Genomic DNA, 20,403 nt, shown 5'->3' on the forward strand with positions numbered 1-20,403 from the left:
TACTTACAAACATTTCTTCATAATACTGAGAAAAAATTGTTTCTTACTTGGTGTAATTATGTTTTGTGATCATTTTGTCACCTTCATCAGATCCAACAGGTTGCAAAGGGGAGACTTAGCACTTTCAAGACCCCTACCTCTTTGGTCCAGACTGAAACGCATTATTGACACAGACACACAAAGACAGACACACACACTCACACAGACGCATACAGACACACAATAGCACAGTAATACACAGAAAATAGCACAATGCACCACTCTCTGGATTTCCCGCAGGGGAATTGTCTAGCTTTGTTGTTGTTGTTGTTATGTTTTTATTTATTGTTATTATAATGTGATGGTATTTATTTATACTTTTCAAGCAATGAGCAAGTCGGAACAAAACCAGCAACATTTAAGTATGTAAGTACAGAAGAACAAAGCTGCAAAAACTGCAAAACAAGAAAAGAAACATTAACTTTAAAATATGAGGAATTACTCAGCACATGTGAGGAGCTTTTTGCTGGTTTGGTAAAGAATTCTGCCAAATGAGAGACAGAGCAATCAGACCTGCAGTTAAGCACAGACTACGTGTGAGTAAGTCACACTTTAACATTTATTTATTCTAGCCAGTTGTTCCTTAACATTTTGCACCCATGGCTTCTCACTACAAAGGAACACATACTTTCACGCTTTAATCAAAGACTCAAAGAGAGATTTTTCCTTCCAGATTGTTTGATTTGAATCATCTTAAGGGATCTGAAGAGGTAAAACTAGAGTTTTTTTTCTTGCAACTCCACACGCTGTGAAAAAGAAAAACCAAAGAAAACTCTCTGAGAAAACTTTGAGGGCAACAAACTCCAAAGTCAAGATTTTTTTTCTTCTTTTAACTCATTCCAAGATAGAGAAACACATTATTTCACATAATCATGACACCGAATATTTACCGCTCTTAATTTATTGTAATGATAAAAGAAAAGTTTACTGAATTTAACTTATGATGAGATTTTACGGTGCATGAGATGCATGCAAGGCTACATTTCCCAGCTAAAGAAAGTAATGAATCACTGATTCTTTCTCTCCTGTGGGGCTGGCGTTTTTTTGAAGATCTCTCTGAGTTGAGTGTTTGTTAAGAAAAAAACATCTCAGAGTGTTGTCTGTGCTGCTTTGACATCATCTGCAGCGATAAACAATCGACAGAATTAGGTTTTGTCTTGTGGACACATGACCTGATGCCTACCGTCTGAAGTGAAGGTCATCCCTGTGAGAGCGAATTCAAACTTCAGCTCACACCAATCATTTCCTAAAGTCACATCAGTTCAAATGCTTCTAACTCTCGAGAGAGCGAGCAACCTGGGTGACATGAGCCGACTTTGATGAGAAAGGAGATGCAGAGCAGAGAGGAGGAGGAGGAGGAGGTGAAAGTCTGCGGGGCTTTTGCCATTTTTACGGCCCCGTAAACCAGAAGCGGAGGATGAGAGAAAACGAGAGTGACGGAGGTGACGGAGTAGAGTGCCGCGTGAAGCCAAAGCTGAGATGAGTCAGGAGGAGAAGATATTTCGCCTGTGACAGAGGCAGGAGACGATGTATCACTCTTCCTACATAAACATGGTTCCACACACTGAGCAGTGCATGTTGGAAACTTGTCAGTATTAGTTTACGTACTTTCAGATCCAGACTAGAATGCAACCTTTCAGTCCATTTGACTGAGCTCAGATGACATGGCTGAGGTGAACGTGTCACACTGCAGCAGCACTGAATGTTCAAACATCTCTCCAGCAGAGAACTGACGTGGCTACGTTCAGTAGTGGACTGTTCTTGACTGGGAGTCAAGAACAGCTCAGCGGCTTAGTGTTTAGTTTATTATCCACAGTGTGATGGAGGAGACACATCAGCTGACCAGTCACAGCTCTGTTGGTCTCATGGTGGTCTCCTGGTGGTCTCCCATCAGCTCCACAGAGCTCCTGATTCTGAACACCTTTCTTACCTTTTCATGTTTAAATTCATCAGCCTTGTTTTTTTGAAGAGCACCAGTATTTGTTTGTGGAATCATGTTCATATTTACTTCTCCAACACACCAGACTCTACTTATACTTCCACGTTCAACATATCCGAACATGCTCCTATGAAAAGCTTGCAGTCTGGTCCATCTCGCAGTTCTTGATATAATAATGTATTTGTATTTGTACTATAATATTAAATCTACTGTTTTATTTGATTTATTTTTATTATAGTTTATTTACATCTTCTGTTTTAATTTTTTAAATCCTATTTAAATGTGTTTGTTAACATCATAACCCTTCTCTGTCTTATGTGAAGCACTTTGTTGCCTTGTTGTTAAAAGGTGCTCTACAGATAAACTTGTGTTGCCTTACTAACATACATACCTGTGTATTATACGCTGTTCAAGCTGCAGACCTGTGTATAAATAGATCAGTTATTCTCACAAGAAGCGGCTTATCAATATACAGTTTGTTCCAGACTTACATTAACTGCGCACAGCATATTACATTTACCAGCCTCTTTTACTGTATCAAATCTCTATAACAATTACTGTAATTATATCATAAATTGCAAATTGTTACAGTAATAATAATTATTGTTTTATTGATGCACTTTTTACCAGTAAGCACAAATCAATAAATACACAATACGTTACATAATAAGTAAGATACAATACAAATAGTAAGTATATTAAACAAAAGAAAAATAAACTAATAATAATTTTAAAAAGAAACACCTAATATGAGGTTAGTCTCTTCAGCTTTTACAGCTTTGTCAGTCATCGTCATAGAGCTGGACACCACAGAAGATGCTCTTTTAGTGAATTCATCTACATACATTGTTAAAAGTACATTAGATTTAATTTATATTAAATTTAAATTAATATAAATTAATTTAGTTCAATAGAATTTTTTTTAACAGCAGTAATTGTATTCATACTATAAATATACATCTCAATTACATTAATCTAGAGTCCAGAAAATAAAACAACAAAAATATTTTTAAAAATACAACACAGTTTAAAATTACATTAATCGCTGACCTCAATGATAAATTCCAAAAAAATTAACAGATTCCCCAAAAATGTAACGTGGTTACACATGCAGAGTTTTATTTTATTCAACTATTCAAGACTAGGGAGAGAAGTTATCGTTCCTGATTTCAGCATGTGAGCAGTGTGCTGCCGGTCCTGGCGTTACTGATTCAGTGCAGCCAAACATTAGCTGCACTTCATCAGCAGGCAGCGCGTCATGTGTCAGGCTGAGCTTTGGAGAAATGGCTCTCCAGACACTGTAAAATATTTGATCTGAATCTGAAACACGGAGTCTTGTGTTTGAAGATTTCGCTCAGTGTGAACAACTGATGTGAATGAAGAGGTATGATGTTTACACTGAGTGACATCCACAGCCTGTATGATCCTGTCAGACACTGGAGTCAGTGTAACTCTTTAACAAACACATGCTTCCTCTTACACATGAAAAGCTGAATGCATGAGCACTAATGTTGTTTCAACCTTACACGGTCTGGTATGTCCACTAGCTAACGGTGGCTAATCTTAGCTCATTTTTAGCAAACTTTAGATAGAAACTGCTTTGTAACTGGCACTGTTCAGCAAAAAATTCAAGCTAAAAGAGGGAAACGCAGAGGAAAACCTAATGGTACAAGATAACTGACATCCCGTCTTCGGCCGTGCAGTCATTTTGATAGAATTGGACGAAGGCTATAAATGTGAAAACCTTTTGGGGTTTTTTTCAGCAGTGTGTCCTGAATTCAGGCTTGTTCCTTTGCAACGTAAGAAAACGATTCAGCTTGAATCTTCACTTTATGTTAGACCTGCACAGCAACCTTATTATTTCACATGAAAAATAATTCTTGAGATTTTTTTTACACTGCAAAAAATCTCAACAGATAAAATTAGGACCAGGAGCAATAAAGGTGTTTTTTTTTTTCTTTTTTTTAATATGTAACTAAAAGAACATTTGTTTAGTAAAGAGTTTGGTATAGTATAATTTACATTTATTATTCCGTGCGATTATTTAATTTGCTGAATCATTAATGCACAGTTTTTATACTGGCGTCCATCGTGCACGTTGCCTCTCATGCCTCGGCCTTCCCTGTCGAAGCACTCACGTACGCTCACGTACTTGCGTAGAGTGTCACAGAGCAGAGGCTCATGCATGACTCACAAACAGGTTGAAAAAAGTGAATTTAGACTAGAGTTGCATTACTGCTCCCTTCACCTCTTCCTCCTACCTCTTCCTCCTTCCTCCTTTCTTATCATCATTTCTTATTTTCCCCACCCCTCTCTGCCTCTCTTCACCCAACTTGCTTTGAAGGGAGGAAATCTGCACTTTTGCACAAGCAGCAGCAGCAGCAGGCCGGGGATGAAGTGATTCACTGTATGGAGAGAGAGAGAGAGAGAGAGAGAGAGAGAGAGAGAGAGAGAGAAAGGAGCTCTACACCTCTGCAACATTTCCTCTCATCAGTTTTTCTGTTGTTGGCGTCTTGATCTGATTTGTGTCGTCAGTTCTCCTGCTGTCTGTCTGTTTGTCTGTCTGTCTTCCTCCTTCACTTGATGTTCACTGGTACTGTGATGGATTTCAGGACCGTTGTGACCATCTCAGCTCTTTTCCTTATGACAACTGGTAAGTACACTTTATATTTGGCACATATTTACATATTAGAGAAGAACCAGGCAAATAAATTGGTTTGGTTCAGTGCTGACTGTAACCCACTGAGATACTGGGACATTCCAAGGCCTGAACTCAACTGAAAAAGCCTACGGTGTTTAAGTGTGAGAACACAATATGTATGAGAACACAAAAAATATCTTTATATGTCCAATACACAAATAAAAACGAGAAAAATGTGAGAACAAACCGTACGGGGGCGTAAGAAATGTGTCATTTTTAGATTAAACTTTCTATTTTGGACGAAGATTTTTTCTCAGAAAGTCCAAACGTCTCATTGCAGCAGCAGCAGCTTTAGTCTGTGTGTCCTGGCTGAAAGCTTAGGCCAGGTTCCTGATGAATGGCAGCCTACAGCAGCTGCCAGCCAGAGCTGACTTCCATGATGATTATGTGTTAGATATGTTTCCTCATGTGTAGCTCCTGGTTCTACTAGGCGATCTTCTGTTTAGCTGTAAAAGCACCTGAAAAGTTGGGCTACATCTGAAAATAATATGGGTTTGGGTCAGTTCAGGAAATGTAGTAGATTTAGATTTAGCAGTTTAGCAGTTTAGGGAGATGGCGTCTGCTGTTTGCTGTATAAACTGTTCACACAAACAGAGTTGTTCGTTCATATGTGAACACCATGTGAAACAGTTCATCATGAGTCAAACTGAACAGCATGTTACACTTTTTGCTTTAAATGCTAATGTTCATGAATGAATGGTAATAATAGCAGCGTAAGATCCTCTCATTTCAAACTACGTCACAGTGAAGTTAGGATTTATTGCACAGACATGTTGTCTTGATGTTGTGTCTCCTTAGCGTCGGATTCATGTTGACCTCAGACTGTCAGAGGTCGATCGGTCTGGTTCAACAGGGAAACCTCGGTCTGCACAAACATGTCCATTCTACCAGAGGAAATGGGCCTTCCTCACAGGAGACACTTGGATTTTTGAGACACAGGTGGGACGGTAACACTTTACAATACAGAACACAAAACTGTGTATAGTTACAAAGGAAGGAGAGAAGAATGATTCAGGAACAACCTGGCAGCTGATTGGTTGTTAATAAGTGGAGAACCTATATTAATGAATCATGAGGTAATAATTAGTTCCTATCTGTGACTCCACATACTGACCACTGTCTTCATGAGTCCTTCCTCATTAACTCTGAACCTCGGAGCGACACTAAACAGTAATTACTCATGTATCACTGATCACTGAAACATTACTCTCTATGTGCTCTGTACAGTGATGTACGGAGCAGTTACTGAGCGCTCCCTCATCACTGCACCATTATATCACAATCACAACATTTCAATCACGAGTCAGAGACAGCAGGCTACAAAAAAAGGATTTCAATTATAATATCCAGGCCACATATGCATTAATATTCACATCTGTTATTTTCTGAAACATCAGTGATGCAGACGACTTCAAAACAAATGGAATAAACCGAATATCATTTTAAATAATTTCAGCATGGATCTGAGCGGAAAGGCAATTACACTAAACCCAAACTCATAAAAACTAATTTTCATCTTTTAACATTCACATCCACATGTCCAATAGTATGCCACGGGACATGTGGATGGTGTACTGTAATATGAAATATTTCATATTACTGATAGATTTATAGGCCTAATGTGATGTGATACCACAGGGCAGCGTAATACAAACTGATGCTAAGGTAGAACCATGTCATCTGTAATTATCTGTAATTCAACCTTGATGTGATTCTGCTCTGGAATGAAGCTTCACCTCCACTGAGCTCAGAATATTCTATGCTTTATTTTCACTGATTAAAATGGAAGTAAAAAAAACAAAAAACAAACCTGGACCGTTCCCCTGAAGTCTGAGACTGTTCTCAGTCCCTCTCTCCTGATGTGTGAGACTGTAACATTACAACTGACACACATGACAAACATGTTATTGGATCAGTCAAGGTAACTCTCAGGGTGACGAACATAAGCATATTGCCAATATATCACATTCATTTTTAAACTATTTCTTATTTTTTCCAGACGTCGGAGTGTTTATAATTATGCAAGGACTCAATATTTTTCAATAAAAGCAGTTTGTGTTTAGTGTAATTGCCTTTCCGCTCAGATCCATGGTGAAACCTTTAATTATTTAAAATGATATTCGGTTTATTCCATTTGTTTTGAAGTCGTCTGCGTCACGGATGCATCAGAAAATAACATGGATGTGAATATTAATGCATATGTGGCCTGGATATTATAATTGACTTGTGATTGAAATGTTGTGATTGTGATATAAGGGTGCAGTAATGAGGGAGCGCTCAGTAACTGCTTCGTACGACCCGTATCACTGTACAGAGCACATAGAGAGTAATGTTTCAGTGATCAGTGATACATGAGTAGTTACTCAGTAGTAGTTCATTCATTAATATAGTTTCTCCCAGTCTGTTCTGTAGTAACTCAACATCTTCTTTATAGTCTTAGTGTCGGAATCATCAGGTATCCACTTATTAACGACCAATCAGCTATCAGGTTGTTCCTGAATCATTCCTCTCTCCTTCCTTTATAACTATGCACAATATTAGATTCTGTATTGTAAAGTGTTACCAGTGGGACTGGTAACATGAATCATGGCTGCATTCCATTCAGGTGTTCATGTATCAGAGTCCTGGTGCTGTGTTCGGTGGCTGACGTGACTCAGTGGCTCACCGTTATGGAACGTAGTCAGTTCTTATGTTAATAACACCTGTGCTTCGCCTGCCAGGACAATTCAAAGCGTCTGCAGTGAGGACGGTCCATTAACCCCACGGAAGATCTAAACAAAACTCAGAGCATGAGTTTAAAAAATGAGTTTAAGAAAAGAAAAAGCCACATGCCAGGCTGCTGAGATACATATGTTTTTCTAGTCTTTATAATGTTGAATCAAAGACCGTCCTTAGCATTGTGTGAAAATAATCAGGTCCCTCATTCATTTCGGTGAGACCACTACTATTGGTGCACTGGGGGCCATGATGCGGGGATATCCAGCAAAAAAAAAAAAAAAAAAATTCAAAATCAGTGTTATCAGTGAGAAAAGTTTCTCTAAGACATTTTAGACTGGTAGTCAGTGTTCAGTTTGATCTTAGATTTGTCTATGTGAAAGTGTCTATTAGTCTATAGACACTTTCACAAAAACAAAGACTGACTTATTTTAAGATTAACAATTTAACCAACCCATACCTTGCAAACTCTGCGGGATTTATTAACACCATTGTGGAGCAGGTAATGAGAAGGGCCTGCTGGACATGCTCGGGCAGCCATGTTTTTAAATTAGAACAAAGTCTTAATTTATAGCAATTTAGTTTTACTTAAGACTGTCAAGAACTAAACAGCTTTGTGCAACAGATGAGTCTAAACATCTATCTGAAATCTGACTGTTGTCTGTCTTAGTGAAACCGGATCCTGGATCAATTTTGCTGCAGCACAATGTGACGTCATCCTTCAAGCTGCAGCACTGGCCAATCAAATACATGCTGTGTATAAAATGGCTGTCGCCATGATAACTTCTCACAGATGTAAAATCCTGCGTCACAGCGTTGTAAACCTCTGTGCAGTGTGCTGGAATCCAGCGTTTCAGACGGATCTGATCCTCCTGGATCTTATGTCATCATCTCGGTTTTTTTTTACCTAAAACAACCAGCACAGTGTTAGAATTACAAGCTGTTTTAGGTCTGACCTCCTCTCAAGAAACACTGAAGGCATTAGTCAGCTTCACAACACCATTCGAAGTTCATTGAGAAGGAGGGGGAAGTGAATCATGAATGATACTATCACACTAAAAGGACTTAGACAAAGAAAAAAAAGACAATTAGAAAGCTAAATAAATAAAAACAAATGAAAAAGCAGGCAAATCGGCTTGTGAGGCGTCAGACTTCACTAAAGTATTGAGCCTTAATTTTTCACCGTAAAATGAAACCAAATATTGGGTTATGAGACAATAGGAGATATGCAGATTACTGTGAGACTAATTCAGGCCAGAATGGTTCAACACTGTCACAGCTGTGATGTTTAGAGTGAATGACTGAGATACTGCTGACGGGAATCAAACTCTGCTGCAGCGGACGGGGACTTTACCCACTGCTCCGTGCTGTAGAAACGCCACATCCACGCACACGTATACACTCATTGTTATTTTTAATATGTCATCAACACACGCACACACACACACATACACACGATGGGAGAAATGAATATGAAAAAAACAATCACGATTTTTGAAGATAAATTTCAGCCGGCTGTTTTGGGAGATGTGATAGAAAAGACAACGCTCATAACCACTGAGACGCTGTAATGTGCTGTAGGCCTGCTTGGACTTGTGTTGACTATAAAAGGAATCTAATGCTGATGAAGCAATCATATGACATATTTCAGATATATGCCTTTTCTTTTTCACTGAAGATGTGACCGGCATGGGTGGAATTAATCAAACGAATGATGTGTAAATTCAGTGTCAGGGTTTCACCGTCATTCATGTTCTCTGCAGAAGCAAAGCCCGCGCTGAGGCCAGCAAAGTTTTTATGCAGCTTTCATCTGGAGCTGATCTGTCATGTTTTCACTGAGGTGGCAGAAAATGCAAGAGAAAGGGCGACGCTATATAAACAGCATATTTCAAACTCAGAGGAAATTCAACTTTTTACAGGCAAAGAAAAAAAAAATAAAAATAAGAAATTTCAGATATTAATAAAATGAGGTTTGAAAAATCAAATAGAATGAAACAAAATTTACAAAACTTAAGGCAGAAATAATGTAGCAGAGAACACAGACAATCAAAGAACAGAATGAAACTGTTTGTGTTAAAACCTGCTCAGTAGTGTTGGTGTGCACGAATATTTTTGTGCATCCTGACAGTATCCTGCTCCCTGAGCTTTAGCCTTCACTGTCCAGCAGCAGCTCTGAGTCTATGTTTAATTATGGATCAGGTCAGGTCCTGGATTAATTTAGAGACAATTGCACCTATTCAGGCTGAGCTTTGCTGGTCTGAGGCTAGTGGAGGTTTGTAAACTGGACCCACACAAACTTGTGCCGCATTCTGCTGATTTGTTCACAGTGTAACAGATGGATTGTTTTGTGGTGTTACTGATTACACTACATGGATACGCTTCTGTGCACATAAGCCACAACTGCAAATTCTAATTAACACAAGCAACACAACAGCAGCACTGAGTTTCTGCAGAGCTCCAGGTCTCAGCATCACTCTCATATCTTCACAGTCGATAGAAAAAACTGAAAGTGAACAGAAAATGTGAAGAATCACAACAAAGTAATCAAGTAAAATAAACACATGAAGTATAAACAAATAGGGTAAATAAAAAATATGATGCATGCAATATTGTATATATAATATGAAATGCATAGATGCCTTGGTGCAAACAGCTGACACGTTTTTATTGTTTCATAGCAAATACTGTCCAAACATGGACCTAATACCACAATAATATTTTCTACAGCGTTATAAAGAAACTCTGACAGGCGTCAGTCAGCTGCATCATGAGTACTTTTAGTTTTCTTACTTTAGCTACATTTTGCTGATAATACTAATTTTACATCTACCAGGATTTTAACATTGTGAATGCAGGACTTTAGTGAACTGATATGTTCGCTGAAGTAAAGCGTCTCAGTGCTTCTTCCTGCTTCCACCCTCCCTGTGAAATGTAAATGTTTTAGATTCATTCTCTGAACAGCACAGCTATGTTGTAAGAGATCACCTCCAATACTGAACTGCATTAAAAACGTTCACAATCGAAGTATCTTCATCTCAAAACTGTAATACACATGCTAATGTAGTTTAAGCAAAGTCTTTTTCTGCTTGTTTGAGGGACACAGTATTTCACAGTGGCTCGACGAGGTCATGGTGCTTAGTACGGTCGCAGGGCTTTTACTTGATACTGGCTTTATTCTGAGTTATAAAGCAAACATGTAAATATTGAAATGAAGTTTAAAGCTAAACACGTTAAAGAGAATAAAGTGAGTTTGTTGAATTTAGTGCTGATGTGAAATGCAGCCTCGACCGCTGCTGAGAAGTCCATGTTTTCAATTACGAATCAGTTAGAAGGGTTAGGTTGAGTTTATCAATACTATGCTGATCAATAATTACATTTATAGTGTAGCAAGTATATAAGGGCAGTTTAGTGGCTGAGAAACAGAGGAGAGAGAGGAGAGGTACAGTGAAGTAAAGACAAAGAAACAGCTCGGCTGAACCAGTTTTCAAAGCTCACACACACAAAAAACAAAAAAACAAAAAACCTTCAGTTGTTTCTAAAACTTTTAATAGAACTTTTAAAACTATTCTTTATCCCCCCTCCAAAAAGAAAAAGCAAAAAATGTAACACATAACACTTTTTCACATTTACCCACAGTGGTATCTAGCCATGCAGACAGTTTCAGTTCTGCAGAGGCTTTGAAATCCATGCCGCTGAAACTTGTGCTGCCACCCCAACATAGCGGCGCTGAATAGAAGCAGGTTTGTGGTGTTCACAGCATCAAAAAGTGACATTTGAAAACAGCTCCGAGTGTTTTCAGTGAGAAGCAGTTTGTGTAATAAATAGTTTCCAGGGAATGAGAAGAGTTCATAAGCTATTTAAAGTTATTCATAGTCCGCTGGTGGTGAGTGGGAAGACTTTTAACCTGAACAGACTGTAATGTGACATTATGATTTGGGGCTTTTATTCTTTTGTTGTTTCAATTCTCCTTATCCTAACGATCATTTAGCAGTAGGAGCAAAATAAGTATTGATTCCTGTTGTGTTTTTACATATATGCATATAACATTAAAACAGAGGGTGAGTTTTCCAGTCTCTGCCAAATATATATGTTTGTTTCTGTTGATTAATTCATCCATTAATCATTTGATTAATCATTTGTCATAGCTCAGTGTCAACTGTGAAAAACTCTGCAGCCAGGTTACTGCACAGGCTGACTGTTTGAGTCAGGATCCATTTTAAAATCTGACTAACTTTACGTAGCCCGTCAATCCTCACTGTCCCATGAGGCCTCGGCCCTGGAACCGTTTTCTTAGTATTCAGTCTGAGGTTCGGCTTTTTGTTCTACAAAGAGCTGTTTGTTGCTTTTATAATGCAGCTCTCAGTGGCATCAGCCAGCGCACGCACACACACAGACACAGACACACACACACACAGACATTTTATAGGTCAGGCTTTCGCTAAACCATTTCTCATACACAGGAGCATTAAATTACATATAAACCGCTGTAACACTGTGTGTAAGCTGAAGAAATTTAATTTGTTTGTTTAAGTGTCCTCGTGGTGTTTTGTGCAGTGTCAGAGGCTACAGGACTTTTGGATCGTACATCTGTGATCAAGGTTTAAACCAGTCAGAAGACATAAATCTGCATAGTTGAGTTTAATGAAGGGCTCAGAAACTTTGTTTAATGTGTGTGTTTAATGACTTTTGGAAACAGTGGAGCTCTGTGGCTCTGGTGAATCAGGTACATGAGGCTTTAATACACACACAACACTTATTGGTATGAGACGAGCACAAATGCGTACGAAGATAATCATTCAGATCGTTAGGCCTCAGGCGTGGACCACAAATTTAAAACTACTGGAATATTTCTATCACAGAAGCAAGCTGAGTGAAACAAGAGATCGGTCAGCACAACAACCAAATCATGTAACTGTACGTGACTAAACATACAGTTTATTCATTTATCTATTTGAAGGTACTTTGTGTTAACTGCTTTGGTCCTGCAGTGTTGGGACCATACACATTATTTTGAAATACTGTTAATACTTGTAGGTCTATATTTCTAACACTGACAGCTCTGCCATCTTACCAGCAGACTCTCAGCTACCGTTTTGTGTTTTCTTTCATCTCTTTGATTTTTATCTGCTATTATTATTATTATACTGATTATTTTCATGCCGTTGTGTCTGAATTATTTTTGCTTATTTATTTGTCTAATTTTAGTACTTAAGTACTTAAAAAAAATCAGGTCAGATAGTGTGTTTCCACAAAAAAAAAAAGTTGAGGTGGAAATTAAAGCATACCCCTCTGTTCCTGTAGAAACAGCACCCAACACTGTAAAATGACTATTATCAATAGAGCTGTTGGATCTTTTAAACCAAAGTGTTGATGTCTGTGTTTTTCATACTTCTGTCTCCCAGGAGCACAGGTAACAAGCCATCCGCGAGACACAAACATGACTTCGGTCCCTGCTCCAAACAGCAACCAGAAAATGGAATGTACATGCCCCAGCACTGCTCCAGCGACCAGTGCTGCTCCCGACTCCAACCCCAGAAGCTCTGGCCCTGCCCTGGGCTTATTCACAGTCAATTGGATCGGAAACTGTAAAGGAGATCTCATCCTTCAGATTCTCCCCAATTCCTCCTTTCCTGTCTGTCGTGAAAGTGAGCGAAAGGTCCAGAGTCTTTTCACAAATGTGTGCAAGAGCAAGAAAGGGTGTAAAGAACCTTTACGCTGGGACAAAGGACAACAAAAGCAGACTTGTTATCACATCACGGACAGCGATTCAAAGCCGGAAGACAACTATGAGACACTGACGGTCCAATGTACAGGTTGGTCGACTGTGTGTGCGTGTGTGGCTGTTTGTCCGTGGGTGTGTGTGTGTGTGTGTAAGTGAGCAAATTTCATGTTGTCTTGTGGTTTGACATTTTATTCTCAGCAGCATCTAACGTGATGCTGTGTAGAACCACAGCAGATATGTGTATGATGTATGTCTATACATCCACTCCCTGATTTTGTCACAGAGTGCAACACTGTTGTTCATCCACCACAAACTGCAGCACTTTAAAATGAGCTCTGAGTTTTGAGCAACACATAGACACCAGACTTTTCAGATGTTTTATTCCGTCTTAACACAACAACAAAAAAACTTTGCCTGAGAGTGTGTCCAACACCTGTGTGTGTGTGTGTGTGTGTGTGTGTGTGTGTGTGTGTGTGTGTGTTTGTGTTTGTGTTTGTGTTTGTGTTTGTGTTTGTGTTTGTGTTTGTGTGGAGCTAGTTGATGCCCCCCGCCCCCCAGAAGATCAGGGGCAGCTGCGCACCTACAAAGTGGTGACAGCTTTGCTGTGCTGTGTGCTGCTGGTCCTTTTACTGATCCGCTTCACCAGACCCACTGTCAACGCCCTGCAGAAGAGACGTGAGTGCACACACACACACACACACACACACTCACACACACACATACATGCACAGGCACGAACACACGACAGACAAGTTGCACATGCGTGCATATGCACAGTTGTTTGCATGCTGGCTTATCAGTACTGAAAACTCATATTTTCAGATTAAGACTAGTCAGATTAAAGATTACGTTGAAGAAAGACAGTTGTCTCAAATGCAAAGGATTCTTTCAAACTGACACAGCAGAGAGAACAGAGCACAGTAGAATACAACAGAAAAGAACAGAACAGAATGAGTGTTGTTTAAACCTTTTCCAGAAAATAATCACATCTCATATTTTTATGGTGTGTCCGGCTGATTTGGAAAGAGGACACTGAGTGCGACTCTAAAGCAAACGGGACCTTTGTTTTATGTCAGTCTATCTGCTGTCTCTTTTTCTGCTGTCTACTCTTCAATGAAGACGCTAAAAAAAATACCTTATAAAATAGAAATCACTGAGGTTAGTTGGAAAATTATTATCTTCTTGTGAAACGGGTGAACTGACCCTTTAAATGACTTACATGAATCACAGACTGGCTGACAAACTCTCCACAACAAAGAACCTTTTGAAGAGGTGCACATCATTCTGGTCTGCAGACAGAAAAAGAACAAAATCTGTTACTACAGATGTGTGTATGCACAAAAAGTGTTTCATCATCCGTGACTCACACTATACGCCCTTAAAAGCGTATTTTCAAGTCTATTTTCCCGTGCTTTACGCATGTTCCTACAGCGACTGAGCACCGGAGCTGCTGCTGCTCACGCTACGCCCTCTGTCCGCACACTGTGTTAGTCATGTTGTTGTCAGTCATATTCACACCAAGACACAAAATGCACAGGGTCTCGTCATGTTTCGCCAAATCAGCGCCCCCTAGAGGCCATTACTAATGACTACAGGAAAAGAATCAGAACTGGTTCACTGGTTTGTGTGTTGTTGGTTTTCAGTGTCCAACAGGAGGCAGAATCGCTGGATCGGACCTACGCAAAGTCACAGTGGTGAGTCACACACGCGCACATGCACACACACACTCACGCACGTACACATACAGGTGATGTGTTGGCTGATGAGTGTGGTGGTTCTACATTGTGCTGTGCTGTGTGAATCAAAGTCTGATGCAACGAATAAAATTCTTAATAAAACACAATAATGAGCCACACTGTGATACTGTGTGGCAAGTTCCTTCAGTCCCACACACACCACTCAGCACCAGATGTGGATTAATCCGCCACCGAAAATAGTGCAGTGTTTGTAAAGCTTTTCACCTTCAGTAGAAACCAAAGGGCTTGGAGCTGAGCGCACAGACAGAGTATTGAGTATTGACAGACACATTAATACAGTGTTGGTTTGGGTCTGTACATGAGGTTTATTGACAACAAGAAAAAAACACAGAAAATAACGGCAGAGGTATCAATTAAATGTGTGTCCCTGTTTGTTTATGTCTCAGTTTCTTACCATCGAGGGAAAACTGCAGTTAAAAACCATGACGGAGAGAAAAGACTGTCCTACCCTGGTAACGCACATGCACACACATGCACACGGACACACACACATACACACACAGTCATATTGTAAATCTGGCTGCTCTTCCTGTGTGTTGTCAAAACAGCTCTGGAGCGACTGGCGGTCAGTGACAGCAGAGAGCCTTCGTCCAACAGGAACAGTGATTACAACCTCTGACGTGCATCTTCCTCCATCATCATCATCATCATCACCATCCCCAAGTCAATACTTATCTTTGTGCAGGAACATCCCCTGTTTTTATTTGTTGAGGAACTACTTACCAACACATTATTTAAGATGATGTAGAAATGATCGTTCATAATATAAATCAGTGTACAATATCTAAACTCAAGTTAGCAGTGATTTTCTACATGAAAGTGACACCAGAACAAGTTACATCAACCCGACTGAACTTTAACTTAAGATGTGATATTTTAACAAAACCTTACAATATTTTAGGAAACACACTTATTTGCCATCACTGTACACTGTGCTTATACATAATGGTTTTAGCAGCAGTTAGCATTGGATACTTCTTAAATAGCCACCGCTTGGCCCAGTGGCTGCACGCAGCTGTCCAGGTGAGCTGCAAAATGAAAATCAGACAGCTTTGGAGTTGTTAGAAGGTGTATTTTTCTCTTTTAGCCAGGCTAGCAGTTTCCCCCTGCTTCCAGTCTTTGTGCTAAGCTAGGCTGAACACTCTCAGGACTCTGTTCTGAACAAACAACAATGAAACTGAGAACAGCAAGACATTAAATGCTTCTTTAATCAGAAAAACTTTGTGACGACACTGATTCATTAATATCTGATTGACTGAGATAAGATAATGACATTTGTTTGACTGATTGTTTCTTTAGTTGACTGTGATTTTTGATAAATATTGTGAACTTTTTATTTTCAGTAAAATGAACTAAGTTGTGTTGACCTGATTTGTTGTTGTTGAAGTATGTAAAATGAAAATATTGGAGAAGGCAGAAAGAGAGGAGGAGGAGGAGGAGGAGGAAGAGGAGGAAGAGAGAGTGACAGACAAAATCAAATCAAGTCAAGTCAGTTTTATTTATACACAATCAAATACATAAGAGAAGTTCTCTCAGTGCACCTTTGTGCAGCTGATGAAGAAGAAGAAAAAAATTATAATAGTAGCACAGTAGAGGAACCTGAGAGCTGAAGGATGTGCCTCCCAGTCTACTCTCAGAGACTCTGGGAACCACAAAGAGCACAGTGTTCTAGGCCACAGAGACCATCATATTCTTAAGACATGATGGTGTCTGACCATCAAGGACTTTGTGGGTCAAGAGCAGGATTTCAAATTCCGTTCTGGATTTTACAGGGAGCCAGCCTCCAGCAAACCAGCCAGCCTTATCAGGCTTCATTGACAGTACAAATGGGTGTCATCTGCATAGCTGTGAAAGTTTATGTGAGCGTTTCCTGATAAATTTGCCTAAAGGAGGCATATACTGTATAAGGTAAACAGAATTGGTCCAAGCACAGAACCTTGTGGAGCTCCATGTCTAACTTTTGTGTACATGGAGGATTCATCATTAATGTCTACAAACTGAAATTGATCTGATAACTCAGTTCTTTTGGTGCCAGTTAAATGTTCCTGTCTCTGTAATAAGATCTGATTGTTAATGGTGTCAAATCCAGCACTAAGATCTAATATGACATGTACAGAGACAAGTCCTTTGCCTGATGCATTTAGAAGGATTGAATGTTCAATTTCGATACCATAAAACAGAACAAGGTTGAGGATGTGGTTAAAACAGTGAGTGGGTTTTTTTACACTCTGAGAGAAGCTTCTTCTGTTTACTTTTGATTGAATTCATTTAGGTGGCTGGGGGCCAGACACAGTATCTATGGGGTTTTTGGGTGGGTAACTGCTCTAATGGAAGCACAGAGAAGTGTGTAGGACTGCAACTCTGCCTCCTGGAAGGTGGTTACTAAGTGCAGAGATGTGGTTTCCTCTGCCGTTGACAACAACTTCCTGTTTGTGTTATTTCTGTCGTAACCTGTATATCTTTCCCCTCTCTCCCTTTCTCCTTCTCTCTTCAACTTCCTTTTTGTCCCCCCGTCTCTCTTTCAGTCTCTCCTCATTCTTTTCATTTGTGTCTTATTTTCTTTCTTTTGTCGGCCCACTTTCTCCTGCCATCTCCTGTGTGGTGAAGTCAGTGTTGAGGCTGATTTTTTCATTCATTTGTTCATCATCACACAACATCGGATCTGAAGAAAAAGCTGCACAAGTGACACTGAAGGAAACGTCTTTCATTCATTTTGATGACACACTGGACACAATCTGGCTTATTTCTCTGGCCACCCTGTGTCCACATCAGCTGTCGTTTATCGGTTGGCTCAAATTAAATAAGGATCATTGTGAATTTGTTCATTGTGGCCTCAACATCAGCTGATGAACCCACTGTGATTCATGGCCTGACTGCAGTTCTCTCCAGATACATGAAGCTCATTGTTTTAGTTTCACACACAACAACTACTGTTTTGGTTGGTTTGGCAACCTGCTGTTTCCTGCAGCAGCTGTTTTCAGAGAAAAGCTCTGATTCAGTCACTGTCTTCTACCTGCTCAGCAGCAAACAGCAGACAGACACAGTCAGAGACCAGCAGGTGAACTTAGTGGAGCATTTAGCAGCTAAAGAGTCAGAGATTTGTCTGCCTTTATTCATCAAGCCTCTCAGAGTAGTACATCACTCTTCACTGGCCGACATGTCTGAGATGCAGAACTGATCCTTCTTTTGGGCCTAAGAGTAGAAACATTTTATCATTTTTATGTAACAGAGCTTCAGACGCCCTCTGCATCAATCAGGCCTTCATGGTACAGTGAATAGAAAGAAGCCACTTTGAGTAAAAGGCCTGTGACAGCCTGCTGGAGTTTGTCAAACAGCATTTAAAGGACTCTGAGAGCATGAGGAGCAAGATTGTCTGCTGTGATGAGAAATAACTGAACCTTTTTAACAGATCTCAAAGCACTATGTCTGACAGACAGCAGGCACTGCTCATCACCTGCTAACACCAACCCTACAGTGACCCATGGTGGGGGCAGCATCAGGGTACAGGGGGGCTTCTCAGGGAGGCTGGTCAGAACTGAGTGAGGGAAGAATGCAGCCAAATACTGAGAGGTCCCTGAAAAAAACCTGCTCCAGAGTCCAGAGAGCACAAGACCTGACACTGAGGTGACAGTTCACCTTTCAGCACAACAACGACCTGATGTAAATTAACAAGACAACTTCAGGACAGGAGAGACTTCAGGACAAGTCTCTGACTGTCCTCTGAGTGTCCCAGCCAAAGCCCAGGCCTAAACCCCAAAGAACATCTGTGGAGAGACCTGGAGGGGAGAGGATCTGCCAGGAGGAATGATAAACTGATAGACTGCCTAAATCCAGGTTGTAGCACCAAGAAGAATCAAAGCTGCCACTGCTGCCAAATGAGCTTCTACAGAGCACTGAATTAAGAGTCTGAATACTTTTGTAAATGAGAGATTTTTTTAATAAATTTGCAAAAATTCCTGAAAGCATGTTTTCACTTTGTTCTTAAGGGTTATTGAGCATAGATTGATGGATCACAATGGCAGTCTTATTCATTTACAACTAAATCTGTCATGTTTCCTGTTGCTAGTGTGTTTCAGGTGAGTGTGCTCTGAGCAACACAGTTTTTTTGTTGGGAGACACATGTTGTCAGTCTTCTCTTACCAGAACCTGAGATGTGGATCAAGTGTTTTGTTGCATTAGTGCATTTTGGATGTTACATTACACACAACTGTTGTGCTGCGTTGGTAAAGAGAGCTGTGAGTGTGAGTGTGTGTGTGTGTGTGTGTGTGTGTGTGTGTGTGTGTGTGTGTGTGTGTGTGTGTGTGTGTGTGTGTGTGTGTGTGTGTGTGTGTGTGTGTGCTTGCGTCCATCTGTGTATGAGTGGGTGTATTTTACCTCGTCCTCCCTGGTCAGGTCACGGTATGAGATGATAATCTGGCCTCATTGCAAATGTCCCATCCAGAGAAACAATGACAGATGACTGCAGATTACAGCTGCAGATTATCCAGTAGGGGATTGACACGGGAGGACAGAAATGGAGGGGGGAAGAGGACAAGAAAGAGAGAAATATGTACGTGTCTGTGACATATACAGAGAGATGAAAACATGAGTTACCGAGGAGAGATGAAGGACTATCAGACAGAAGAGGGAGCAGTTTGGGCAGCAGATTTTAAAACAATGTTTTTTAGAAATAATTTTTCAGGCTCCATCTCTGTCGAAACATAACAGGGATTCTACAGAGTTTATATATAATGGACATTTTCGTTTCAATGTCCCATCCTCATACATTAAAAGGTGTGCGGTGCTGGTCAAAGTGTGACTGACAGGTGGAAGCACTATGCAAAAACACCAGAGCAACACACCAAAGATAGAGACCAAAATAATCAAAAATGAAATTCTTGATTAGCTATGAGCCATCTGGCTCAGTCAAACCAAACATTAAAAAAAAAAAAAATCAGCAGCAGGATCCCCACATCCTGCCTGTGCCTCCTCTGCTTCGACAGAGCTGCCAGCTGACTTAGCTGCTAGTTCCAGCTCAGAATAACAAGGGAGTTTCTTGGGGATTACCAGTTTAACACAGTGTTTTATGCAGCAGACGGTCACTAAGCAAATGAAATGATAACCTAAATTGGGCCTGCACATGAACATTAAGCCCAAAGCAACAAGGTCAGGAGATGCCACAGGATGTACAGTTACATGGATCCAACTGACTGAGGATCTGAAAATGATGCTACAAAACAGCAGAGGCTAGAAAAAAACATATAAGACAGGGGTGTCCAAACTGTTCCACAAAGGGCCGTGTGGCTGCAGGTTTTTGTTCCATCCAAGCACCAGCACACCAAACTTCACTCATTTAATCAACCGATCTTAGCCTTCAACAGTTGATTGGTCAAACTGTGTGCTCTTCATTGGTTGGAACAAAAACCTGCAGCCACACGGCCCTTTGTGGAACAGTTTGGACACCCCTGATATAAGAGATGAATGGATTCAACTAAACATCAGCAAATTCTGGAGGCAAATGTCCCTCAATGAGTCAAGACAGTGAAACTGA

General features: G+C 40.1%; 1 protein-coding gene across 1 annotated transcript; it reads left to right on the forward strand.

Annotated features, from left to right (window-relative positions):
• Positions 1 to 4,352: 4,352 nt before the first annotated feature.
• LOC121181010 (T-cell surface glycoprotein CD5) lies at positions 4,353 to 16,244 on the forward strand. Its single transcript, XM_041036762.1, has 6 exons — positions 4,353 to 4,631; positions 12,797 to 13,207; positions 13,654 to 13,791; positions 14,760 to 14,810; positions 15,260 to 15,325; positions 15,422 to 16,244. Exons 1-6 carry the CDS (start codon positions 4,562 to 4,564, stop codon positions 15,490 to 15,492), a joined length of 807 nt encoding a protein of 268 aa, XP_040892696.1. The 5' UTR covers positions 4,353 to 4,561; the 3' UTR covers positions 15,493 to 16,244.
• Positions 16,245 to 20,403: the final 4,159 nt, after the last annotated feature.

This window comes from Toxotes jaculatrix, chromosome 4, assembly GCF_017976425.1.
Source record: "Toxotes jaculatrix isolate fToxJac2 chromosome 4, fToxJac2.pri, whole genome shotgun sequence".
Classification (NCBI taxonomy): Eukaryota; Metazoa; Chordata; class Actinopteri; family Toxotidae; genus Toxotes; species Toxotes jaculatrix.

Excerpts from the sequence above, each read along its gene's own strand:
- LOC121181010 (XM_041036762.1), top strand. The coding sequence starts at position 4,562 with ATGTTCACTGGTACTGTGATGGATTTCAGGACCGTTGTGACCATCTCA. Across the intron at positions 4,632-12,796 it reads TCTTTTCCTTATGACAACTG|GAGCACAGGTAACAAGCCAT; the intron begins GTAAGTACACTT and ends TCTGTCTCCCAG. Across the intron at positions 13,208-13,653 it reads ACTGACGGTCCAATGTACAG|TTGATGCCCCCCGCCCCCCA; the intron begins GTTGGTCGACTG and ends GTGTGGAGCTAG.